Source organism: Odocoileus virginianus, chromosome 1 (genome assembly GCF_023699985.2).
Source record: "Odocoileus virginianus isolate 20LAN1187 ecotype Illinois chromosome 1, Ovbor_1.2, whole genome shotgun sequence".
Taxonomy (NCBI): Eukaryota; Metazoa; Chordata; class Mammalia; order Artiodactyla; family Cervidae; genus Odocoileus; species Odocoileus virginianus.
The window spans coordinates 77386032-77413686 of record NC_069674.1 but is presented as its reverse complement, the minus strand read 5'-3'; the positions used below and the strand labels follow the sequence as shown (position 1 = coordinate 77413686).

Sequence of the window (27655 nt, the reverse complement as noted above, 5' to 3'; positions counted from 1 at the left end):
TTTTCCATTGAGTCAGCTCTTCCTACACGTGGCCAGAGTATTGGAACTTCAGCTTCAGCATCAGTCCTTCCAATGAATATTCAGGGTTGACTTCCTTTAGGACTGATTGGTTTAATCTCCTTGCTGTCCAAGGGATTCTTCAAGAGTCTTCTCCAGCACCACAGTTTGAAGGCATCAGTTCTTTGACACTCAGCCTTCTTTATGTTCCAACTCTCACATCCATACATGACTACTGGAAAAAACATAGCTTTGACTATGCAGACCTTTGTTGGCAAAGTGATGTCTCTGCTTTTTACCTTATTGCTAGTGTAAATAATACTACAGTGAACCTTTTTTCACAAAATCATATTTATAATTCAAATGATCCCTTTAGGACTGGTTTCCAAAAGTGTATTACAGATTAAGAATCTTTTTTAAGGTTCTTGATAAGTACTGCCAAATTATTTTCCAGAAAGGTTGAATCTATTTTTACACTCAAATTTAGCTTACAAAACACTCACTAGCATTATTATAAAGGTCTTAGTAGGGAAATAATGGGCATATAATATATAATCCAATACTCAGATTATGCTTGCTAGAATTTAATAAACATGCACTTTTAAAATAGGTTTTGTTAAAATTATATGACTTAATTGTATAAGTTTTTATAAACTAGTGAGACTACATGTTCTACTATATTTGATGAAGATTATTCTAACTTCAATTCTTGAGTCTCTCAACTTATTTGAGTATTGCACATATAGATACAATGTAGATCTATTTTATTTCATCCCTGTTGAATGATATCTATAAGGACTTGGGTAGACTGGGCCACTCCGTTCCAAGGAATCATGACCTACTTATGTTCAGTTGTTAACTCCCACATGTAGATTGATTTTAATCTATTGAAATAGAAACTACCTGGGAAACTGAGACAAAAAATTAAAAAATATCTCACTTTCTGGAGCTGAGAAATCATTTTAGAAAGATATTATGGTGGTATATAACAATGGAAGTTTTCAGAAACTGATTCATTTCATGACCTACCTATCAGGTTGAGTAAATGGGTGCTGAACTATCACTTGTTAAGGTAAATTGAGATTTGAATAAATGATCATTAGAGTAACTCTATAATCAGTAGGATGCAATAAGCATTAGAGTAACCATATAATCAACAGGATGCAATAATCAACAGGAAGCTCCTCTGTGGACAGAGGAGCCTGGGGGGCTAGAGTTCATGGAATCACAAGAGTTGGACACAACTTAGCAACTACATGGCCAACCACCATTAGTTAGTTTGCAGAATGAAAGTAATTATGATAGTTTTCTGAGTCAACAAAGAGAAACTCCATAAAGTTACCCAACAGCCTTTTTTTTACTTGTCATCCTCACCCCCTTAGAATTCTGAGGATTCACACAACAGGAATGCATCTGGATTCTGCTCTAGCATTTCTCTTTAAATCAGAAACACCTCTCAAGTATTGATACAATCAACTCAGTCCAAATAAAAGACTGAAAAAAGAAATGTTATTTGAAACTCAACAGTTATAAAGGTTCCAAATGCAAAATCATTTGAAAAAGTCAATGGCCAAAAAGTTTCCCAGTGTCACCATCATATCTCTTATTTTCATAGTCCATTTACTGGTCTCACCATATGTTCCATTTTCACATTTTCTGATGATATTTGCTCCTGGGAGACAGAAGGGAAAGAGAAAATCAATGCATATATTTGCTCAATGGGTTATAACATTCCCATCTTACAAATTACTGCCTATCAACATTACCTTGTATATTGATTATCAATTTTGATTTATTACTTTATAAATTACATTTCATCTAAGTTGGCAGATAACATGAAGTTAACAATACATTTCCTTAGTTTAGATATTATTCTGAGGCTTCCCAGGTGGCTCAGTGGTAAAGAATCTGCCTGCCAATGCATAAGACACAGAAGACGCAGGTTACATCCCTGGGTCGGGAAGATCCCCTGGGGTAGGAATGAGAACCCACTCTAGTATTCTTGCCTACAAAATCCCATGGACAGAGGAGCCTGTAGTCCATGGGGTCAAAAAGAGTTGGTCACAACTGAGCATGCAGAGTTTGAAGGGGTATTTATCTTACCAGTTTAAGCCTGTGGTTTGTGAGTCTGAATACATTTTATTCACACAAAACTTGAGCATATTATGAGAAAATAGTCAGCATGTGAATCATCTCCTTCCTGACCTCCATCTAGAGTGTTACTGATTTCTAGGGCAGCCTGGGCTGTGAAGCAGTTACTCGGTTTGTCAAAGGAGGCATTAGGATTCAGTATTGTATACTTAATTATCTCCTTTATTGAAGCAAACTCCTTCCCAGGAGGTATGATAGGGTGTATTTGCCCCCAAATGTAGCCACTAGAATGTCAGGTTGGCTCAGCTTGATTTGTGAGCATTCTCTTCTTTACTTAAATGAATTATACTCTCTGAAGTTTTGACTTTAGAAGTCACTTCTTAGTATGTTAAGTTTTGGTAGGAACTCAACCAATAATATCTAATCTGATGACTAGTCATCTTTCAAAGCAGTACATTTAGTACAAGCAGTTACAACCGTGCCATTATTTAGTTTTAATATAAGTGGAATGAACAATAACAAACTATTATGATTATTACAAAACCTTGGAAACTCTCTGAGCAGCTTATTTGCTTGTTTGTACATTTATTTCCAGTTGTTATCTTTTGACTTTATTCTCAGCAACTGGGAAATTAAGTCCACTTTGTTAGGAAAGGTGGGTAGCAAAATTGGGGCTGCAGATCCAGGGCTGAACTCAAACAGTCCTGTCTAAAGAATGTATTAATAATAGCAAGAAAAAAAGAGTATGTTGGGGGTGGGTCTGAAAGAGTGTTAGTTATACCTCTGCTGCTGACCAGCTGTGTGACTTTATACAAATTATTTTTTCTATCTGGGCCTACAGTTATAGAAAAAAGGGACTAAACTCATGTCCCCAAAATTCACACTACTGTAACATTTTGATATTCGACAATGTGGTTCTTAACTACAGTATCCTAACCACAATTTCCCCAAATCTTTACTTCTGTGTAGTCCCTTTAGGTAACAACACAGTATTCTCAAAAACATTACCTTCTTACTAACACTGTATCTAAAATTCTAAAATAATTGTTCTGGGAAAGTTCTAAATGAAAAGGGCCAGTTTTAGCTCCATTGGGGAAATTTGCCCCAAAGGTATCAGAGGTTTCTCTAGTTAATCTCCAGCTACCTGAAAACATTTCTCCAGTTAATCTCCAGCTACCTGAAAACATTTCTAGGATCTTTTAAAACCTCGCTTAAAACACACACACACACACACACACACACACACACAAAACCCAAAACTACAAATCCCATGAGTCAAAGACGGATTAGAAATGGACACCTCCCCTCCAAACCCTTCCCGGTTCCCTAGAATGTAGTCTGCTAAAACTCAGGTTGAGGCATCCTGAAATATGCCTGAGAGAAACGCCTGCTGTTTCATCCCGGTTTTTAATCTGTGCTCTAGCTTGGCTCCTTTAAATCGGTGCTGAGAATGAGGAAGGAAAAGGAGCTACGTAGGGCGGGATGGGCGCGGGTGTGAGCATCACCTGTTCTGGAAGGGGCATGCGCACTGTGAGGGCGCGGACGAGGGGGCGGGGCGCGGTGGGAGGGGCCGACGGCGCCTGGCTGGCACCACTCAGATCTGCTTCTACCCGGCTTGGGGCGCTGAGGCGGCGTCGGGAGTTGCCTTCTGCAAAGGTTGCCTGGCGTTGTCCAACATGGAGGAGGCACTGGCCTCGGGCATCACCTGCAAGAGGGACTAATCTCCACCTGGCGTTCAGGGCAGCGGTGCCGGAGTTCCCGAGCCCAGGGACTCCGCCTGCACGCCCTGAGCCAGACGCTGCTCTGGTTGCTCCTCGGGCGGCGGGTTTCCCGGCGGGGACGCAGCGCAAGGAGGGAGCGCGGCGACTCCGGGTTTCCTTAAGCCATGGGCAACGAGGCGAGCTTGGAAGGGGAAGGGCTCCCCGAAGGGCTGGCGGCGGCGGCGGCGGCAGCAGCCGGAGGAGGGGCTGGCGGGGCGGGGAGCCCCTTGCACACCGTGATCCCGGCCGGCATGGAAGCGGATCTGAGCCAACTGAGCGAAGAGGAGAGGAGACAGATCGCTGCTGTCATGTCAAGGGCGCAGGGGCTGCCCAAAGGAAGCGTTACCCCGGCCGCTGCGGAGCCGCCTTCCATGCACAGGCACGCACAGCATGATGTATATGTTCGGGCATATATGTACAGCTTCTCGTGCACATATGTGCCAGCCCATATGTGCCATCACGGCAGTACATATATGTCGCTTCCGTTCATTTTATTCTTCCTAATGGGGTGGCTGTAAAGAGAACGTAAGCCTTCTGTTGGGTAGAATAAAAATGTTGCATTACAGAGTTTCTAGTGGGATAGTCAAGGGTTGCATTCTTGGAACTGTGATTTTAGGTTGTGATTTCTGGCCTTTTGGAACCTTTTCCCTCTAGGGTGGCGTGGAGAGACGCCCTCCAGTGTTTTACTAATCTGGAAGTCTTCCATTAATACAGAACGGACGTGTTAGGAAATGGATAGAGCTGGGTGTTTACCTGTCTCTGTTTAAACCTCCTCAGTCATTTTGGGGTCTTTTTCTCTTTGAATAATATTTAAATATCATTTTTGTAGTAATACCTTTAATTCCCTTAGAGGTGATTTGTCTTTCCTTCACACCCCACCCCCAGAGGAGAAGAGGAGCTGTTTAGGTAGAAGGCAGAGAATGAATACACCTTTTATATTCAGTGAGGAACCCTAAATTATGTTGTGGCGTTAAACAGATGATTTGGTCACAACAGTGCAGGTGCTGTACATGTATTTATGAATTGGCATATGCTATTTTCTAAACCACTGCTATTTTATGTGGAAAAGGATATTACAGTTTATAGGAGAATGTGTGAATTTGTGTTATCTTAAAATTAGTTTCCAGTACGTACTTTTAAACACAGAGCAAATAACATCTTGCATAGGAAATTAAGAGCTGATTTGTAATATTAATGTATGCATTTCCCCCACTAGCTCTCTATTTTCCTACATCCCAATAAACTGGTTGTTTTCTAATTAGAGTACTTAGAGGGTATAATCATTGTGCCTGCCCTGCCTTTATTCTGTAAACAAACCCTTTAACTTCACACCCTTCCCTACAGAACAGTTCTCTGACCGTGGTCCTGAAACCACTCCGGCTTTATGGTAACCTAACAATTTTCACTAAAGATACTGGAAATATAAAAAATCTTGATGTAGGTGTAGGCTCTTATCCTCTACTTCATAAAATAAATGCACTTTAACTTAGGAGCTATAAGTATATACATATAATTTTGTCAAGTAACTATATTTAATTTAGGATAACGGTCAAAGGTTTTATGGATGATAATATTTTTCACATAAAATCTTAAATGCATAAACTATATCAGGCAAAAACCCTATTTTCCTGAAGGGAAACCCAATACTACTGGTAAAAACTGGCTTTTTCTTATTGAATATGTTTTTCTGTGTTTTTTAAATTAGTGATATATTGGGCTATTCCTTTGGCATAAAGTCTTTCTTATACGTTCCCTTAAGAATACAGTTTATGATATGTACTGTTTTTCTCTACTAATTAAAACTTGACTTAGAAAAAAGTTTGAATGTTCATATAGTAGATTTTTTTTAGGAGAATAATGAGGTGCAGTACTTTTATTAACCTTTTAAAAAATGTATGCCAGCTCTGCTTCAATTTTTTCCTAAGAGCCACAAGCAACAGGTTTAGCATGCTGGTTACAGATACCAGGGAAAGTGAGAACTTTGATTTCTAAATTCCTTACTTCTATTTAGAGGGTGGCTAAAAAATAATATTTCAGCCTATGAAAGTGTAGTGTTTTATGTATTATTTGTATCAGGTAGCATAATTTTAAAGCTCTCTACTGATAGTTTTGTTATCATAGAATTCTTAGCAATTGATTTCTGTAGTCTAAACAGTTAATGACAAAAGCTTCATTCAAATATATAGACAATATGTGCATGATTTTGGCAAACTGTCTACATTTTACTGAAAGATTTCTATAAAAATATATAATTTTGGAAAGTTATTATTCCCATATGTGACTACCAAATAAATACTTGGCTTATGATTTTGATTTTTAGAAACATATTAATTCAAGTATATATAAGAAATTGTATCCAAATCATTTCACATTTTAGGTTACATGATTTGAATTAGACATGGTGGATTTTTACCTTTTTTTTTTTTTTTTTTAAGAAATAAAGATTGACAGCCCAAAGACCTTCTCTTGTTATTTTTAACTGACTCATAGCAAATTATATATGCTTCTCAGTCATATATGCCTAAGTTTCCTTGCCTCTAAATAAGATGATAATACTTATCTATCTTGTAGAGCCATTGTAAGGGTCAGTTAAAAATTGACAGGACCATTTCTGCTTGGATTTTAATTTGAAGTAACCCTATACATATAAAAAGTAGTAATATTGCTATCAGCAGTGAAAGGCACTGGCAGTGATGGCTGCAGACAAGTTGTTGGTTAAATTATTCATTGTTATGAGTTATTTTGATATATCTATAATATATCTATATTCTTTTACATACAGAGAAGTCAGTGCAGCGTGCTGGAAATCCTGTCCCCCATCCTAACCACTGGGACTTAGGACTCCAGATTTCTGTAACTAACTAGTTTTATAACCTTGAATTAATATCTTTGCCTCTTAAATCTGACTATTCTCTATCATGTAAAAATGAATAGAGATTCCTAAAGTAGCTTATATTTATATTATTATAAAATTTTATGACTCAACACTATCAAGTGTCATTGCTTTTTGTGTTACATTTCAACATCTTTTAGTATTTCAACTGCTTTTATAGTCTGACTCTTGAATGCATTTTTTTCTTATTTGTAGCTGAAACTTTTTTCTGTTAATATGTGAAAGAAAAATTCTAATATGAGGATGGCAATAGTAAAATGAAAAAGAGAGGTTGTATAAAACTTGAAAAGTTAAAAGCTAGAAGTTAGAGCTTACAAATGAAATAGTCCTGGATTTTTTAATTCATTGTTGATCCAGGGAAATGCAATTTTATTACTTCTTCTACTCATTCTATTTATACCTACAGATGTGTCACATAGACAAACTTTCCTGAAAAATACTTCCAATTAGTAGAACAGTGACAATTCTGACTGAATTGATTATTTTCCTTAGCATTCCTTGAGCCTCCCCTATTGGGTAGACACCTCCACAACTGTTTGTCTTCATGGAGCAGCAAACTAAAATGAAAATGGAATGTTTCCATTTTTATTTCAGAAGACCAGTAGAAAAATTTAAAGTGAAAAGGATTCAAGAAACAGTAATCAACAGGGAAACAAAAACCTGATATGTTCATTCATTTGTTCTTTCACTGTTATTCATTCATTGATTCATCAAACATTAATACTCATTGACTAGTTATGAGCTTTGGTTCTAGCGATGCAAAGATGAGTAAAACACTTTCTCTCCCTTGGAGCTCATGATCTAGTACACAAGAAACAGATTGCATTTTAATCATTCTTGTTTTTATTTTATTTTATTTTATTCTTGTTTTTAACATGACTATTATACCCAACAAAAATTCATCAAAAGACCATAGTTAGCTAAGACATCTTTTTTTTTTTGCTCAGTATTAAGCCTATATCTTCTCTTAATTATTATCTGTTTCTCACTTTCAGACATCCATGTTTTATATTTATTTATATTATTATAGCAACTAAAACTAAATTTAGTTTGTCTACCTATATAGATATCCTCTTACAGGGGGCTTCTATAACATAATACAACTTAATATTTATAGGACACACATGCAGTTATAATTTCTAATGCAGGCAGCTTGCTTTAACTTTTGGTGTTTATTGTTATCACAGATATTTGGTACTCAACAACATTTATATTTTGTTTTGTATAAATCAACTAAGTGAAGAAATATCACAGAAACAATGATTATGTTTAATAGTATTTTCAGGGCTTCCCTCATGGCTCAGATTGTAAAGTGTCTGCCTACAATGCGGGAGGCCTGCATTCGAACCCTTGGTTGGGAAGATCCCCTGGAGTAGGAAATGGCAACCCACTCTGCATAGTATAGTTAAGAATAGATTTTTAAGTACTCTGTTTAACTATGGATTTCTTCAATAAAAAGCCTAAATAATTCTTTATAGGATAATCTCTTAAGTTTGTGCCCTACAAGGGAGTGATAAACTTTATTAATTGAATAAGTCACTTTTCTAGAATAATGTGAAAGTATAAACTGTGGAACTTTTAAAATATAATCTATTTTGGATTGTTTACCATGGCTCTTCAGCCAAACCCACTCCACTGTTCTTGCCTGGAGAATCCCATGGACAGAGGAACCTGGCAGGCTACGGTCCATGGGGTCACAAGGAGTTGGACACAACTGAGAAGTTAGCACTCTGCCTTCATATGGAATGGAGCAAATGGATAATTTTAGTTCCTTTTTTAAGTACAGGCTTCAGAGACAAGTTTTTATAACTTTTTTCCCTGGAGGAAATTTCCAGAACTGAGAGTTCTGTTTATTAATCTTTTATTAGAAAATAACTTTGTGGCATACATTGCCATTTATAGTTTATTTTCTTCTGACTCGTTGCTATCTAGAAGTAATATGTCTGTGTTGCTTCCTACTGTGCCTTGCATTTTTGTTTTTGAACAGAGAAATTTTTATTACAGGGTCATGCAAAGAGATGGGTGGCTCATGCCTTAAGGACCCCAAAGTTACTAAAAGCTTTCTACAAAGCCCTTTTATAAGAAAGGTAGGGAAGGACATGGTTAGTTGCTGCAGACTTCTTGGTGTCAAATCCTTTGTTCTTGAAGTCATGATCAGTCAATGATGTTCCTATAAGTCACTACCAAATGAATGTTATTCTCTGTCATCCTGGTCGTAGCTAACAGGAGGCAGATCTCAGTTGTATGTCTTACATCTTGATCTATCATCAGATTTCTGTGCCATTAGGGGAAATTAAAAAATGTAATTCATATTAAGTACCAGATGACCTGAAATGAAAAAGTTATAGTCTGGTCTATTGGCAGGTAAATTTTTGACAAAACAAGTTAAAACCTATACAATATTGTGATCATCTCATATTTTAAGTGCTACTGAATCAGTCTGTTTATCTCATTTTCTTTTAATTAAAAAGAAATCTTTTTGAAAATTAGCAGTTTACATCTATCAAAATACAGCTTGATGTATCCCATAATTCTGATGCAGCATGTTCTTATTACTTGCAACTTTATCAGTAAATAGCTTATTTAGAGACTAATATACTTGATAAAAGTGTATATGAGAAACAAGTGTTTTAATTATTTAACCAGTCATTTAGAACTGATGTGTCCAAATTAAAAAAAAAAATCCATCTTGTATATTTGTCTATTAGTTAAAAGAATTTTTACAAATTACTTGTTAGTTTTTAAGTCATTGTCAATAATAGTACCTAAGAGTGGTAATAGTAAACGTTATAGAAGACATTAAGTAAAGAGATCTTTATTTCTTTTCTTCCTCTGAGTAAAGTAACAGTACTTTTCAAAAGTGGGATAACAACCAGCTTGTTGCTCTTTGTATATCAAGCTGTGTCTCAGGATGCTTTAAACATCTTATTGTTACATTAAGGGATCTCAGATTTAGAATGCTATTGGAAAAGTAATTGAGTGATGTCACGCTATTTTTCCACAAGAATTGTTTCTCAAAATTTTCTAATTAAAGTGGGAATACTTATTCTACAAGTTTAATATGGATAATATTTGATGGCTATTACATTTTTTACAAAATAGGGTAAAATTGAGTGGATGATCAAGTTTCCAAGAGCACCTAAAAACCTCCTTTACCAGATCCCTTGATGTCATATTGTATGTCTTATGTAGCTAATGTAAATTCTAATATTAAATGAAGAAAACAGTTGTTTTTAAAAATGAATGTTTTCACTTCTTGGTATGCTAGTGTTTGGGAGACTAACATTTTTTGACCATAACCTTTGCTTAAAAAGGTATCCTGTGAACATGAATGTGTGAATGTACTGGAACATGTCTTTGCATTGTTCTGTTGAGTTAATATATTAAACAGACTTTAAATATGACCAGATTCTATTCTTAACTATTAAGTGTAAATGTGAATTGTTTTTTGTTATAAGTAGTTTCTAACTAGATATTTTAATAGTTCCATCACTTATAGTGGCAAGTATTGGATCTTTCCCCCTTCGCTTCACCTCCATGTTGAAAATCTGAACCCATGTAAAGAAAATAACAGACATTAAAAATCTTATGTTACTTACAGGATGATGTAAAAATGGATTTTAGTTATATTTATATGATCAAAATTTTGAAGATGTAAGAAAGTAACAGCTTTTTCATATAATTTTGAGTTGGTCTAATTTCCACTATTTTTACTTCTGTTTGTTTCATTCTTCTAGGAAACAAGAGTTGGATAGTAGTCAACCTCCAAAGCAACCAGGAAAACCGCCAGACCCTGGGCGTCCAATTCAGCCTGGTCTCAGTAAGAGTAGAACTACAGACACTCTAAGGTCAGAGCAGAAATTGCCTGGAAGGAGTCCTTCCACTATTAGCTTGAAAGAATCGAAATCCAGAACTGATTTTAAGGACGAGCACAAGTCTAGTATGATGCCTGGCTTCCTCTCAGAGGTTAATCCTTTAAGTGCTGTCTCCTCTGTTGTAAATAAATTCAATCCTTTTGATTTGATATCAGACCCTGATGCCTCCCAGGAAGAAGCCTCCAAGAAACAAAAAATAGCTCAGAAGGAACAAGGAAGACCCGAGGGAGTCACAAAGCCTCCATCACAACAACAGTCTCCCAAGACAGTTCCTAAGCAGCCAGGACCTGTGAGGGCTCCACTTCAGCAGGAAGGTTCTCCAAAATCCGGATCCTCTCAGCCCCCAGAAAAAAGTAAATCACAACCTCCAGAAACAGGAAAGCCAGCTCAGGGCTTCCCCCAGCCTCCGCAGACAGACCAGGTAAAATTGCCACTTCAGAGAGATGCATCCAGGCCTCAGACTAAACAGACAGACCCAGGAAGGGGTGAGTCGGCTAAACCCTCACTGCAAAGCCCCTCTAAGCCACCTATTCAGCAAGGAAGTCCTGGAAAATCTCCAGCCCAGCAGCCTGGAGCTGAAAAACGTACCATACCACCGCCTGGGCCTGCAAAGCCCCTAGCTCAACAACTGGGAACAGCAAAGCCCCTGGCCCAAGCTCCAGGGCCCACAAAGCCTGGAGCTCAGCCTCCTGGGCCAGCAAAGCCCCTAGCCCAGCAGCCAGGGACAACAAAATCCCTGGCTCACCAACCCGGGCCACAGGCTCCAGCTCAGCCGCCTGGGCCAGCAAAGGCTCCAGCTCAGCAGGTTGGGACAACAAAGCCTCAGGTCCAGTCGTCCGGGCCAGGCAAGACTCCGCCTCAACAGGCTGGCCCAGCGAAGCCCCCTCCTCAACAGCCGGGCCCAGTGAAGCCCCCTCCTCAACAGCCAGGCCCAGTGAAGCCCTCTCCTCAACAGCCGGGCCCAGCAAAGCCCTCTCCTCAACAGCCTGGTCCAGCGAAGCCCCCTCCTCAACAGCCAGGCCCAACGAAGCCCCCTCCTCAACAGCCTGGTCCAGCGAAGCCCCCTCCTCAACAGCCAGGCCCAACGAAGCCCCCTCCTCAACAGCCAGGCCCAACGAAGCCCCCTCCTCAACAGCCGGGCCCAGCAAAGCCCCTTCCTCAACAGCCGGGCCCAGCGAAGCCCCCTCCTCAACAGCCAGGCCCAGCGAAGCCCCCTCCTCAACAGCCCGGCCCAGCGAAGCCCCCTCCTCAACAGCCAGGCCCAGCGAAGCCCCCTCCTCCACAGGCAGGACCTGCAAAGCCCTCAGCTCAGCAGTCTACAAAACCAGTAAGCCAAACAGGAGCTGGGAAACCTCAGCAGCCCCAAACGTTTCCATCTGCAGCACAGACTCCAGCACACGGCCTCCCTAAAACCATCTGCCCTCTTTGCAATACCACCGAACTTCTGTTGCATGTTCCAGAAAAGGCCAATTTTAACATGTGCACCGAGTGTCAGACCACGGTCTGTAGCCTCTGTGGTTTTAATCCCAATCCTCATTTAACTGAGGTAAGTTCAGTTTCTTCAAGACGTTCATGCTCTTAAAACATCACCGTCTTCCACAAACAGTGGTTAGTTTATCACTGTTATGATAGGATGGCATTGTTTTTCTATGTTTCTTTTCTTCTTTTGCTCCTGCTTTCCTCTTTTTCGTCTCTGCCAAATGTAAATTAGAGTTCTTTCAATGTTTCCTCCAGTAATAATATTTCTCTAAAACATTACTATAATTTCTGATAAATTTGACACATAAAGGAAGTATGAATTCATTGAAAAATGCAGAGTGTTTACTCATTGCATTCTGGGTGTAAAGTCCACACTATTATTATATTACATTAATATACTACATTAACTTTTAAATTCATGCTCCTACCAACCTATCATATAATACGCTTGATATGATATTTTTATACGGGATCCTGTTTGTGCTGGGGAAAAAAGCAGACAAGGTTTTCAGATTCTAAATACAATTTTAATATAAAACAATACATTTTTTCAAACTACACATCCCTTTTCCTGCCAGTGATTTTGCCATAATCAATGAGAACATGCTTCCTTCTTTAGTTAGAGTCATTCATAAACGTATAAATCACTTCATAAAATGAAGTCATTAAAGCAGCTTCAACACTGATGGGTATTTACATAGAAAGATCACAGTTTGTAATTCCAGGTCTTTTGGTAAGCTTTCCTGACAGACTGAGTCATGAATGGGCCAATTGTGACACAAATGAGTTTAAGATTGTTTAATCTGATTCAGGTTAGAAAAGTTATTCTCAGCAAGCCAGTTAATGTTAACTTAGCACTTAAAGGCCCTGGATAAAGTAGCATTTTAATAGGTAGAGATTTGGGGACCTTTTCGGGGAAGGGACAAAGAACGTAAAACTGCAGAAGAACTTGGAAATTCTCTGGAGTTAAGAAATAATACAGTGAAGATGATATAATAATATAAACTAAGTAAGAATAAGAGGGGTTAGGATCCCAAAGAAGATGTTTTAAAAGAAATGAAATAGTCCCTACCCAATGAGGAGGCACAGAAACCATTTAGTCCATCTAGAGAACAGCTGTTAGTGGGCTGTGTGTGCGTGATGTCTGCGAACAGCCCAAGAAGGGATGGAGGCAGCAGTCATTGAAGGATGGTGTGATTCAAATATCTCCAAGAGTGGAGACTCATGTACCCTCATTCTAACTGAAATCCCTTTTCTGCTAAAAACAACAGTGATGATTATTGGTAGCTGTTAAGTTCATTTGGATACTTACTGTGATGAAAGATGATAATGATGTCCATTTAAAGTATGTCAACCTGTGATTTTTTGCCAATGTATTTTTACTCTTTTTACCAGAAGTCATATTGAGTACTTTAACATTTTAGATAAGGGATTCTTTAATGGTAAAATTGGAAATAACAAGAACATTTATGTTGTGGAGGAGATCAGATTATAAATAGTTTGTTTAATATATTTGTAGCTTTTTTTCAAACCTTAAACTTTTCTGCATTCTTTTCTTATTTTTAAAAAATTTTATTAAAGTATAGCTGATGCATAAAATTGTTACAAGTGTACAGCATATTGATTTACAAGTTTAAAGGTTATATTCCATTTTTAATTATAAAATGTTTGCTGTATTCTCCATGTTGTACAATATATTCATATGGCTGATTTCATATATAATAGTTTTATACCTCTTAATCCTTTACCCCCAAGCTGCCCCTACCCCTTTTCTTTTGCCCACTAGTAACCCCTGTTTGTTCTCTATATCTGTGTGTCTGCTTCTTTTTTGTTATAATCACTAGTTGTATTTCTTAGATTCTGTGTATAAGTGATATCATACAGTATTTGTCTTTCTCTATCAGACTTATTTCATTTAATGTTCTCCAAGTCCATCCAGATTGCTGCAAATGGAAAAATTTAGTCTTTCTTCTAGCTGAGTAGTATTCCATTGTATATATGTGTGTGTGTATATAATATTTATAAATTTTGATAAAGATGTGTTTCTGCCCATAGTATACCATCTTCTTAGGAATGTGTAGTAATAATGACTTCAAACAGTAGATGATCATTTTATAACATGTTAGTCATGACTTTGTGGTAATTTGTAAGACAGAAACACATAGTTGGTCCTTCAAGCTAAATAATTATTTGAGTACCTACAAAGTGGAAGGTATTTTACTATATGTGTGATAGGATATAAAGATAAGTAAAACATAATATTGATCTCTACATGATTCAGGTTCACTAGGTTAGATAATACATGCACAAGGAAATATGACATGTGGTCAAATAATGAAAGCTGTGAAACACATGAGCAAACATTATGGACTGTAGGGTAGGAAGTGTCATTTCCAGTGGGTGAGATTAAGGAGAGATTCGTGTAGAAAATGGCCTTTGTGCTAGGTATGTAAAGATGGGTAGTATTTCAACAGATAAAGGACGTGAAAGGGAGTGATGATTTGGTCTAAGACCTAGAGCCAGAATAATGCAAAGTGTATTTAGAAAATTGGCATAACTCTAGGTTGGCTGAAGTGATGGGGAGGAAATGAGCAATGAGATTGGAGAGAAGTTGAATGCAGATTTTGGCATTCCACATCAGTAGCAGTGAGCATTCTGCTTTTTGCAACTTACCTTAATTAATGTCATATATCCAATCCTTCATTAATTTTACAAATGTGTATCAAATGCCTAGTTGTGAAACACTGACAAGTACTTTGGTAGAATCAAGTATTTGTTAGATATGGTATTTTCCTTCAACCAGGAAATAGAGGAAATAAAAGTTGTAGATAAGAAAGGGGAAAAACAAATATATAAGAAAACTAAATGTCGGGCTTTACAGTTCACATAGTTCTTTCCTATTTGTTTTATCAAAATTAAATTTCCAAGTAATTCTGTGGTCATATATTCTGTTTTCTCTGTTTTATTTTCTTAATTATAGAGGAAATTGGTGTTCAAGTGGTTTTTATGGTTACTTTACTTGTTAGGATCAACCTGATAGTAAATAACTAGAACCCAAACTAAATGTTCTGATTCCAAATCCATTTAGTCATGGTAATAAGAAAGAAAGGGCTTTGAGATCAAATGAAGTAACCATGACTGTCTGTAACAGTATCACAGCTCTCTTCATGGGAATACAAGTATTTGACCTGGGAATGTGAAGAATGATAACTTGGACATACTTGACAGGAGCTTGGAGTGTAGGGGCAGGTAGAAGATCTCAGTGGCTTAAAAAAAAAGCATTCCCATTGTTAATGAGATGAGTGTGGGCAAATCATTTACACTTTCTTTATCAGTAATACCATATAAACAATGGAAACAATATGTTCTCTGCTGAACACAGTGAATTGTTAGGATTAACTGAACATTTGTATGAGAAGGTATTTTTTCAATATATGAAGTTCTTTTGAAGTTTTAATATTATCTGCCATGGATAATCTGATATTTTAAACAGAGTTGGCTTTGAAAGTTTACCCTCAAATCATTTCCTACAGATACAGTGTCATGAATTGTTGTATTCTATGATAACAATCAAGAGCCATTTGATCTATAGTGTTAAAACATTTCATTTTAACTTTAATATTCAAAAGGAAATGAAAAGAAATAGCACTCCTCTCCTACCGCAGAGTGATATAAAGGAGAAAACAAATAAAACATTTCTCAACCAGGAGTCAAATGCACTAAATCTATTACCCTCCTAGTAAAGCTGTCCTTAATTTGGACACTGACCCTCTGCCATCCTATTTTCTCTTATTCAATGGAGAAGCAGAACAGAAATAAATACAGAAAAAACTCTGCTGATTACCCATTCTGAATGATGGAGACATTCATTGTAAATGAGTGGTTTGGAGGGATTCACTTGACATTTTAGCAATACAACCACATGAAGGATATAGAGGAACTAGTGAAAAACAAAACAAAACACCTGACCTCAAAGGAGAGCATCTACTCAGAAAATAAAAAGAACTTGTAAAATTCGTATGATTCGTATTTCATCAGTAATTAGTATACTCCAATTTCAGTGTGCTGACTTGAAGATAAAAATGGGCCCAGTTGATGTTTTGGAAATGAGACCCCCAGAATTTTCCCATCAAATTATCTAGCTACTTAATTGAGGACCTACTATGTTTCAGGCACTTTCTGGACTGTCTTAGATGTAAGAGTGAACAAAATAGCCAAAAAGTGTGTATTGGTCAGAGTGGCAAATAAAACGTATAGTGGGACAGATGGTAGTAAGTGTTATGGAGAAAAATGAAGTAGGAGAAGGTTATAGCACAAACCAAGGGAAGGGGTTGGTGATATAGTGGTGAGGTCTCTTCATTCCCTGTCATTCGGGGATTAGCATGTGGGAGTTGATGGATGAATCAGGAATCTGGAATTTTTAGTGGTGACTAAAGGTCTAATTTATGTGTATAGCTCTAACTGAGGCTGAGGGTTTGAAGGGGCCTAAATAAGGAAAGGGTGGGAATGTACCCAGGAATGTTTATAGTTCTGAGATCCCCCTCTTTACTCTTCCCTGTGGTGTTGTGGAGGCTGGGAGTAAGCCTTTTATCTCCAGTATAGGGAGCTCTTTCTAAGCGCCTGCCCATAGAATTGTAGACATTTTGAGGAGGTGGTTATCTGAAATTCTGAGGTTCCCTTGGGATTCTGAGAGCTCTGGGGCTTTAAGAAAAATATTTTAAAATTATGGAAATTATATCTAAGAGCTTATTATTTCTAAGAGTTCCAGCTTATTATTTCTAAGAAATTATATCTAAGAGTTTCAGAAGGAAAGAATCAAGGCTATGGAGTCAAGCTCTAGAAAAAAGGAAGTCTTCAGATTGTGATCCACCAGTAGTCAAGCATGACTAACAAAATGCCTGATAAATATATCCTGGTAAAATGATGTGATTTCCAAGGATAAGGAGAACATTTGAAAGACTTCTACAGAGAAAAAAGTATCATCTACAAAAAGATGAAAAATCAAGCATCTGTATAATGGTCATTATCAACACAGAAGACAGCAGAGAGGGAAGAATTTCTTTACATTTCTAGAGATTGTGATAAGACGAATTTTCTAAGTAAGCAATCAAGAGGGAGTGTGTGAGCAGCTTAAGAATTTTTTCATATTTAAGAGTCCATAAAAATCATTAGCAGTTTATATATGTATACTTTCCTCATAGCTCAGTTGGTAAATCATCTACCTGCAATACAGGAGACCCGGGTTCAAACCGTGGGTTGGGAAGATCCCCTGGAGAAGGAAATGGCAACTCACTCCAGTGTTCTTGCCTGGAGAATCCCATAGACAGAGGAGCCTGGCAGGCTACAGTCCATGGAATCGCAAGAGTCAGACACAACTTAACGACTAAACCACCATACATGTGTACACAGGTGCACATATGTATATATCACAATCACTGGAGTTCTTCTATTAAAATGGAAAATGAAGAGAGTGGGATGGAGTAGTTGACCCCAGAAATGAAGAAAACTAGAAAGACATTATCATTTTTTCCAAAATGTAATTGTGTAATAGTAGTGGAATGTGAGATGATATTAGATGCGTATTCAAATCACAGTAAAAAGTTATGCATTATTTAACTGTGTTAAAATATTTAGTTAATATATCAATTATATTTTTTTGGATGTTGCTTAGTGAAGTGAAAGTCGCTTAGCTGTGTCTGACTCTTTGCGACCCTAAGGACTATACAGTCCATGGAATTCTCCAGGCCAGAATACTGGAGTGGGTAGCCTTTCCCTTCTCCAGGGGATCTTCCCAACCCAGGGATCGAACTCAGGTCTCCCACACTGCAGGCGGATTCTTTACCATCTGAGCCAACAGGGAAGCCCAAGAATACTGGAGTGGGCAGCCTATCCCTTCTCCAGGGGATCTTCCTGACCCAGGAATCGAACCTGTGTCTCCTGCTTTGCAGGCAAATTCTTTACCAACTGAGCTATCAGGGAAGCCCTGTCATTGCTAAAGACAGTCCTAAAATAGGTGATAATATAAATAAGGTTGTTTTTTGAAAAAATGTAGCTTTTAAAGGAGAAAATATGCATCTTAAATTTGTAAAGCACAACTTATTATTTGATATTATAATGTCAGCCACAAGAAAACATCAAAGCAAAAGCTGACACTGATTAATTCTGAAGAGTAAGACTTGGTGGCCAAGAGACAGGCTTTTACTTTTAATCTCATATCTTTTTGTGCTATTTTTTAGCCTTATAAATCCATCATATAATTAACACTTCAGTAATTTAAAATTTTCTCATTTATCACATGATTGGTTAAATAGTTTATATGAGGTGAAGGAAAGGGTAAATTAGATTCTCAATTTTCACATCTTTAACCTTGGCATCTACTTGGTGAACTGACAAGAATTTTTAGTTCTAAATAACAGTGATGATTTGAAATGCTTTATTCCTGTCATGCCAAATTTGGTCCGTTTTTTTCATTTGTTCTTTGCTTGTCACAGCCATGACAAGCAAAAACTGGCACCATTTTTATTTGAACCCAATAAAGATAAATACAAGTCCCTTGACTCTAAGCATAAAATTTTTGTTTAATAGAAGATAAAGAATATTTTGTTTTTTTTTGCTACTCTCTAATAATGCTTATTTTTTATCTTTCATAGTATTTAATACAAAAATATCCTGACTATAACAAACTTCTCTATCTAAATTAATTTTCTCATGAATTTAGAGGAATAGAAATAATAATTTAAAAATCTATATTACTTAAATGTGTTCACAAATGCCATGTTTGTTTAGCTCTCATTTTCCGTGAGGTCCAGTGTACAGCATTTTCCTCATGACTTGGGTGTTCCTCATTAAAATAAATATGTATTCCTCATGCTCTACCTGTAAGTTTAATCTTTAGCACAAAGCCTTTTTTTCACTTGGCGCTTTTAAATTGCGAGATGTTTCAGTGTCTTTCTGCATGTCCAGCTTTTATATCTACTAAGTCAATTGCTACATATCACAACTAGTATGATGATCCGTATAGCTTAGTAAGAACAGATGTTCTGCCATGAAAGCGGATACCCACAACTAACAGAATCGTTTATTGGCTTAGTAAACTTAATATAGTGATGGGTTAACTTGTTCATTGTTCAGATCCCTTGAGAAATCACACATACCTAACACTCTCTCTCCCCTATTACCGTATCTTAATTAACTTAGATAAAAACGGACCCTTACACACATTTAAAAAGTACTGTATTGAAGGCAAAGATGTAAATAATCTATTAGAGGTTTATAATGTTCTTCCTTGAAGTAATGCCAATATCAAAAATATCAGTAAAGCATCAATAGATCTGTGTTGTAGTCCTAGCTCTGCCCTTTACACATCTGTACTCTTGCTGATATTAGTATGAGTTGAGTTAATAGTAGTCCTAGTTACCTATGGTAAAGAAGCCTTTTTCTTACTTTATTGTTACTGTTATTCAGTCAGGTCATTGTAATTTTTCTGAGTGTTTGGTTTCCTTATTTATAGGGCTTGTCATATACTAAAAATCACATTTGGCCATATAAGTGGAAGTGCTTTGAAACTGAAATGAATAAATTATTTGTATTTATTATTATTACTATTGCTATTATTGTTTATAAAAAGTCTAATAAGTATGGATAGTACCATCATTGTTAACTTTGCTTCTCACTAGAAACTGAGGTTAAGAATTTAAGTGACTTGCAAGGTCACAGAGTTACTTGGCAATGATCTCATACAAGAAACTAGATCTGAATTTAGTGTCTTTTTTAAATAGGAGAGCACATTCTTTTTAAATAGATTTCTAGATTACAGAAGGAGTGTGTGTGTGTGTGTGTGTGTGTGTGTGTGTGTGTGTGTGCACGCAAACACATGAATGGAGTGGGGGAGTGAGAGAGAGAGGGGGAATTTTACATATTCTTAAAGTAAAAAAAAAAGTCAACCTTGTTGAGACTGACAGACACAGAGAACAAACTTACGGTTACCAGAAGGGAAAGTGGGATAGAGGTATAAATTGAGGATTTGAGATTAACAGATATATATAAAATAGAAAAACAACGAGGAGCTACTGTATAGCACTGTATACAGGGAACTATATTCAATATCTATAATAATCTATAATGAAAGAATCTTTGAAAAGAATATATATGTGTCTATATCTATATATATGAATCACTTTGCTGTACATCTGAAACTAACACAATATGGTAAATCAACTATACTTCAGTAAATAAAAAAAACTGTAAATAAAAAGTACATAAAAAAACAGTAAATAAAAAAAACTGGCAGCAGTTATTTTTGAAATTTAGTGTAAAAAAATTGAGGTCCTTATTTTATACCTTTTTGCTCAGCCTCATTCAAACCAGAGCTTTATATTGCTGAGTTTTTGTTCTTCTGAGCCAGCCACTCTGTTTGGTCTTGAAAATAGAGATAAAGTTGATAACTTTGCTCACTGTTAAGAATAGAACTCAGCTTATAAGGAGAGTCAGTAATTTGGAAAATTCAGATTGAATCTTGTTTGTAAAATAGAATATGATAAAGAACATATAGATGAGGTCTGTTCTCACTTGAATATAGAACAATAACACCACCTTTTCATTCTTCCTGTCTAATCAAATATTTTTAAATCATTTGCAAAACAAATATGACATTTCTGTCATTTGTTCAGAGAAGTAAGACCAGTTGAATTCATAAAATAAGCATTAGGAATAGATTTCTACTTACATAAAACAATTTGAAGAAGTCAGTGACAGGCTTCCTCATGTGAACATATAGCTAGAAATTCTATAGTTGTGTTTGTTGGGAAAAATTTTAATACATTGGCTTATGTGTTTTTTAACTTGAAAGAGGAAGGATTGAAATAGTCAGGAAGAAATAAATGTAATGAGAAATGTGTAAAGGACCTATGAAAAAAAAGATGAAGATAAAGCTGATGAGGTGTAATTTTATAGTCATGTTCTCCTTAAATGCATTCTTGAAAATGCACATATACATACAATTATATAAAATTTAAATAAATTAAAAGGGACTTCCATTCACAGAAAGCTGAAAGAGGCTAAAATCCCTTATGAAACTTTGTATTTTTACACATTTTAATATATTTTTATATTTCATATATGTATTTTTAAAAGTACTTCTTTCCTTTCCAAGTTAACATATGAGTGATTTTCTTAATTCCAATTACCATCTGTGTGAATTAAAGATATGTAACTTTCAGCATACATATGAGTTCACAAAGTTTACAAGACCTTTGATTTTTTTCACTAATGTAACTTTTTTTCATTTTTAAGTGAAATAATGGGGTTATCAGTAAGCTATTTAAATAATTGCACAAATTTTGCCTACTTGGAATTCTTGGATCACAGGCTGCAAAACAGTGTGATAGCTCAAGTTATGTTAATCACTTGAGATATAAAAGTTTGAGTTCACCATGTGAGTGGCAGTCAGAAGTGTTAATATATAATATATGTAGTTCAGTTTACTGATTCAGGATCCTCTTCTCTTTGTGTCACTGAGTATAGTACAAATGTATTCTCATGTCTGTGCTCTGTAATTATTTTGTAAATTGTATTTTGGTTAAAGTGACAATTATTTTTGTTTGTTTTGGAGTGCACTGACATATATATTCAGATATACTTTTATCATTTTATCCTGTTTTGTGAAGATTTGCAATGTCATTGCTAGCTTTTGGTGAACATTATTAGCCTTTATGAAGAAAACAGGGCATGTTAGGTTATATTTCACAAGGTGTGATAATGGTTTCTGCATTATGCTGCAGAAATTGTTATCTACACAGTTTCAGAAGGTATCCATTCAAGTTCTGGATGGATTGTCTTAAATAAAACTGTTTCTCCAAGTTGCCGAGCATGTTATCAAGGAATGCTAGTATCTAGTTTTTAATCAAAGTATATTGTTCATGAATATGCACAACTAAAGAAGTCAACCACAGTCTATAGTCTATAGCCATCTATAGTCAAACTGCTGTCAGGAGGTAGCTGCCTCCATTGAGGGGATCATGTGGGTTGGTCATTGCTTGAATAGCAGAAACATCATCTGTTATCCAACTTCAGCTTGGGTTGCTCTTTATCATATTACACATTATTATCTAATAATTATATTATTTAATTATTCTATGGCATTCAAAGTCATATGAATAAGATATTTTAAACAATTTGAGAGGTAGGAAACATTTATAATACTTCATTATTAAATAATATCTAACCTTTACTTGCTATCTAATACAAAGGTAAAAGTCATCATAACAAGTGGTTACTTTTTTTAAGAGTGCGTGAGGATAGGAGAAAAGAAGAATTAATTGGAAAAGAAAAGCAATATGTGAGTCTCAATGCTGTGGTTCAAATTATAGTTGGGATAGTTGAGAAGGGGCAGACCTCATAATGGAGAATGGAATACTAAGTTATGAGGCAGAGACGTCATCGTGGACCATAAAGGTTAGGAAGCATTTAGGTGAGTGGAGGAGGAGAACAAATTTTGAATCATAACTCAGGTAAGAGAGAATGAGAACACTGCCTTGATGGAGTAAATGGTACATTTAGATCTTACGGTTTGCAAAAAAGTTTAGTTGTGATGCATCAAGAAGTAAGGACCTAACAGATTTTAGTAGAAGGGCAGGATGAATGAATGAGTGAAGAAAATATATTCATGATGTGAATAGTATGCAAACACTAGCAAATATAAATTCCTAACATTGTGTTCATCTTTTTGTTTTTTAGCTGGCTTTAGAAAAACTCTAAAGTTTTACTTATTTTTAAAAAATATTTATTGGATTATAGTTGCTTTGCAATGTTGTGTTACTTTCTGCTGTACATCAAAGTGAATCAGCTGTATATATACATAATATTCCCTCTTTTTTGGATCTCCTTCCCACTTAGGTTACCACAGAGCATTGAGTGAAGTTTGCTGTACTGTAGAGAAGATATGTATTTTATACATACTATCAATAGTGTATATAAAAACTATAGTATATATCTCCCAATCTCCCAATTTATGCCACCTCCCCTCTCCCACTTGGTGCCCATACTTCTGTTTTCTACATCTGCGTCTATTTCTGCTTTGTAAATAAGATCATCTATACCACAATTTTCAGATTCTATGTACTATGTTGTTGAGCAGAGATTTCATTATAAACTTTGTGTAGATTTTGTATTTAAAATTTCCAGTTCGGGGCACATTGAAAGGTGGATGTTAGTCACTATGCCTTCTGGACACTTTTTTTTTCTCTTTTGAGAAACTTTCATTCTCTTTTGAAGCTAAATAGATTAATAATTGTTCCAAGTAGGAATATGCTTTAATTCTGGAACCCTAACATTTGCCAATTTACCTTATTTATTAGATGTATTGTGTTAACTGTCTTGAATTATTATTAAAGACATACCCTTAAAAATCAGAATCAATTTTCAGCACTTTTTTGATAGTGGCACCAATAATTGAAGGTTTATGTGAAATTCACAGTTAAACTTTCAAGTGGTACCTCTTGAAACATTTAATAATATTTTTATGATTATCCAGCAAAAGCCTTAGTCAGTGAAGTTGTATTACTGTATTTCACATGACTCAGCTCTGATACATAACTCACCAAAAGACTCAGAAAAAGGGAACCCTGGGAGATTGGATTTAACAGGGAGGTGTGTTAATAATTATCAGCATTCACATTAGAATACACAGTGACCTCAGCAGAAATCCTGGTTGGGTCCTTTCGTACCCCTATGTATGTAGCATATTAAGTCAGAAGACTGAACAATTTTATGCCTTTTTTGTTCCTTTCCATAGAGCTAATTGAATTAGAGTAGTTCATTAAACAGTTGTGTCTCCAGTTCTTGAATTCCATTTATTCACTTGCTGTAAGCAATGTGGGGAAAGGAAGAAATGACTATTTTTTATAATTTGTCATATGAAATCTAGAAATTAGGAATAAAGCATGGCATACTTATCTAATACAAATACTTTCATTTTAGTGCCTGTATATTGAAGGTTAGCTCAAATGTTAACATTGCAAAGAGACTTAAAAATTTACTGATAAAACCAGTGCATCCAAAGAAATTGGTTGAGGGCAGGTTGAGGGGGATCTTGCAGAAAGAAAAAGAAAAAAAAGGATTCATGAAAGGCCAGATCAGAGACAGTGGCTTTGGAAATACTGATACAGTAGAAGGCTCCCCTGATGTTATTTATTGCCTTTCTCCCATTTGTTGAATGGATGTGGGTGATTAGAGAGAGTAAGTACTACGCGTGTCAGGCAACTGGGAAGTCATTATGAAATGTTGGTGAAAGGCTTCTTCTCATTTAGGCTTGTCCTTGCATATTGTCTGACTTCTTTAGCATGTGGAAGAGGGATAAGGACTAAAGTCTTGTAAGATCCACATTCATGGTTGCAGTGGAATGAAGACCCAATGATGCAGAACTCGGGGAACTAGCTGTATTATAGATACAGGTACCAAGTGGAATGGGCATCAGAGGTTTGAGGCAACAATGGTAGTAAATTCAGGTTCGTCTCTGCTCATAGTTACAGATAAAAATGTAATTTTAGAAGTTAAACAAGACAGTAATTATCTCCAAGCCCTGAAGATTTGTATGGTTAGCAGGTAAGTTAGTTATGGGGGGGTTCCTTTAGTTTGAATCAAAATGGGAATATATGGTCCATGGCAAAGGTGTAGCATAGGGAGAATGGCATGCCACCAGAAAATGAAGACAGAAGCTTGTCATTCAGGCTAGACTGAGAGTGGGTATTAACAGAGTAAACACAGAAATACTGTAGCTTGAAGAGCATGGAGACCTTTATTTATTTAATTCTGACAAGCTTAAAAAATATTTGTGAACATCTATGATGATTAAAAGGTCAGACCATACACGTAGTGTTTATAATTGTTGCTGACAGTCTTTGGGGAGACATAGAACTGGAGGTATCAGAATTAGTTAAGTGCTAACATAAGAACAGTAACAAAACTATAGATTTTAATTAAAAAATTAACTATTCACAGCTATTGGAGAGTATTGAGTTTTGATGGGAGATAGAGTCAACCTCTTCTGTGGTGGTTTGTTTCAAACAGGTTAAATTTGGTGGAGGTACAAAATATTTTGGAAATGACAAGGGCCAAATGAGGGACAGTGGCTTTGGAAATATGAACAAGTGGGAAATTAACTTTCACAAGCAACACAGACCTTGAAGAGTAACTGAGTATGCAATAAAGATATTACAGGATTTTTAACTCAGATGACTGAGAGGGCAAAGGTGCTATTACTACTTGTAACTCTCCCTTGGTGCATTGTGGAATGTTAGATGGTGATTCGTGATGTTAATGTTGGGGTGTGTTGTGGACTTTGTCATTTTCTCAGTGTAATAAGAAAGATTTTTGTTGTTGTTGTTTTCAGCTGAATCAGGCAATTGGAAACACTGCTGTGTTCAGTAGTAGATTAGGTTCTGAGATAAAACTCATTTCTATTTTCAACAGATTTGGCCAGTAGAATTAAAAAGAGGCTCTTTCTGAAAAACCCTAAGAGGATAAAAAGCTTTTCACATTGTGAAAGCTATAGACAATGATTTTAGCCTGTATTTTCACAGTGAGGAGGAACATTGGGGGATCAGATGTCTTCTTTTATGTGTTGTTTATCAAAGTGAAGAAAATGAGGTCATGAAAAGGATAAAAGTTGGACCAGTGCAGTCTGTTCAAAAACACAGTGTGTTCAGAGAAAAGCAGAATTATGTCCCTATGATAAAGCAATGACCTGAGTTTTCCACCCCTCTTTACCTAAGCCCCTCCTTGTCTACATATTTAGAGACGGTCACATATGTTTATAAACTACAAGGAAACATTTGCTTTTGGAATGAGGACAGTACAGAAGGTGTGCCCCAGTGGTGATATAAATCATACATTAGATATGCCATGTTAGGGTTCTAATTTCGCAGTGGTTCAGAGATGGAATGAAAGCCTACGGGCCAGCTGTGCATAAAGCTCCAGTGTTCACATGGCAAACAGACTCCAAATTCTACTGATAAAACCAAACGCATCCAAAGAAATTGGAAGGATGAGGGTTGAGAGAGAACTTGCAGAGGAAAGGAAAAGAGGACTTATGACAGTGTCATCATCAGATACTTATTTCATAAGTAAAGAATTATCATTTTAATTGCATTTTCTTCTTTCATCTTGTCTGACTGCATGATTATAAGGTGACATAGTATCATTTAAGATTGAGAACAAATGAGAAAAAGTAAATAGTAGAACAGCAGAATCTGACATTGGCATTAGGAGAGATGGTTGAGTGGATAGATGCATGTTTATGGAGAAATTTCCTTCCATCAAGAAGGGGACATAATGGAGTGGATTTCCTTACATTCAAGCTAACCCTTTAGTCACACAACTTACATTAGTAACAGTGGGTTGACTATGTTTTGGGATTCAAATATCTGTATGTTTAAAAAGTTATTTATCTTGTGAAATGCCTCAAACATAGAAAAGGGTAAACATAAGTACTTAATACTCATATTGAAAATGAATGTAATAAAAACCCAAGTGCCTCTCACCTGTAGGGAACAAATGTTTTAATTTTGCTTTTTGATTCAAATTTTTAAACAAATGTAACTTGTCAGTTAGAGTTGAAAATCTCCTTCTACCTTCTCCAAACAAAAGTTTGCTTTCCATGAGATTATAAAATGAGCCCTGTTACACTGGTACCTTGGGCTTCCCACGTGGTGGTAGTGGTAAAGAACTCACCTGCAGATGCAGGAGACATAAGAGATTCAGGTTCAACGCCTGGGTCAGGAAGATCGCCTAGAGGAGGGCACGGCAACCCACTCCAGTATTCTTGCCTGGAGAATCCCATGGACACAGGAGCCTGGCAGGCTGTGGTCCATAGGGTCACAAAGAGTCGGACAAGACTGAAGCAACTTAGCACACATGCATACTGGTACCTGAGTTTAAATAATTTCAAATCCTTTCTTTAAATTTTAAATTCATTTTAATGATTAAGAAAAAGACACAGGAGTTTTTTTTTTAATTAAATGTTAACAATGTAAACTGTCAAGTGGAAAAAAATAGTTTTTAAAAGTTAGTAGTGCTTAGTTCAGTTTTTTTTACAAAAAGGAATTGTTTCAAGTAAGAGTAGGTTGTTTGCCCACCTAATACTTTACAATTTTGTATTCTAGAGAACTTTTTTGGTACTTATGCACCATATATTTAGTTTTCCATCGTGTAGAATTTTGAACAAAGAACTTCAGTGCTAAATTGGTAACATTGATTACTTTGGGAGTTAAGATTAGTTCGTAGAGAATTTACCCTTCTAAATTACTTTGGTAATATTTAAAATTTTGTATAATGAGCATATATTATTTTAGAATAAAATAGATAAATGTTGAATATACATTTTAAAAATTATCTTCTAAAATATATTAGTACCAATTTCACCTTCTCCTTTTAACAATAAATGTGATGGAAAAGAAGAAATGCATTTATACCTATACATGATATGTATATACACACACATAAATATATACATATATATACATACACAATGTGTGCCTCACATATATATATATATCTCACCAGTC

The 27655-nt window shown here is 36.1% G+C and overlaps 1 protein-coding gene across 5 annotated transcripts in view; it reads left to right on the top strand.

Moving 5' to 3' along the window:
• Nucleotides 1-3663: 3663 nt before the first annotated feature.
• The window catches only part of PCLO (piccolo presynaptic cytomatrix protein), a 370863-nt gene continuing 346871 nt past the window's right edge, over nt 3664-27655 (top strand). For 4 of the 5 annotated variants that reach the window (XM_070470006.1, XM_070469997.1, XM_020878346.2 and 1 more), the window contains exons 1-2: nt 3665-4227; nt 10479-12162. In XM_070470006.1, coding sequence (XP_070326107.1) covers nt 3974-4227; nt 10479-12162 — 1938 coding nt within the window. In that variant the 5' untranslated portion in view covers nt 3665-3973. Of the gene's footprint in view, nt 4228-10478; nt 12163-27655 lie in introns of all 5 variants that reach the window. The other variant, XM_070470012.1, reaches the window with a different exon arrangement.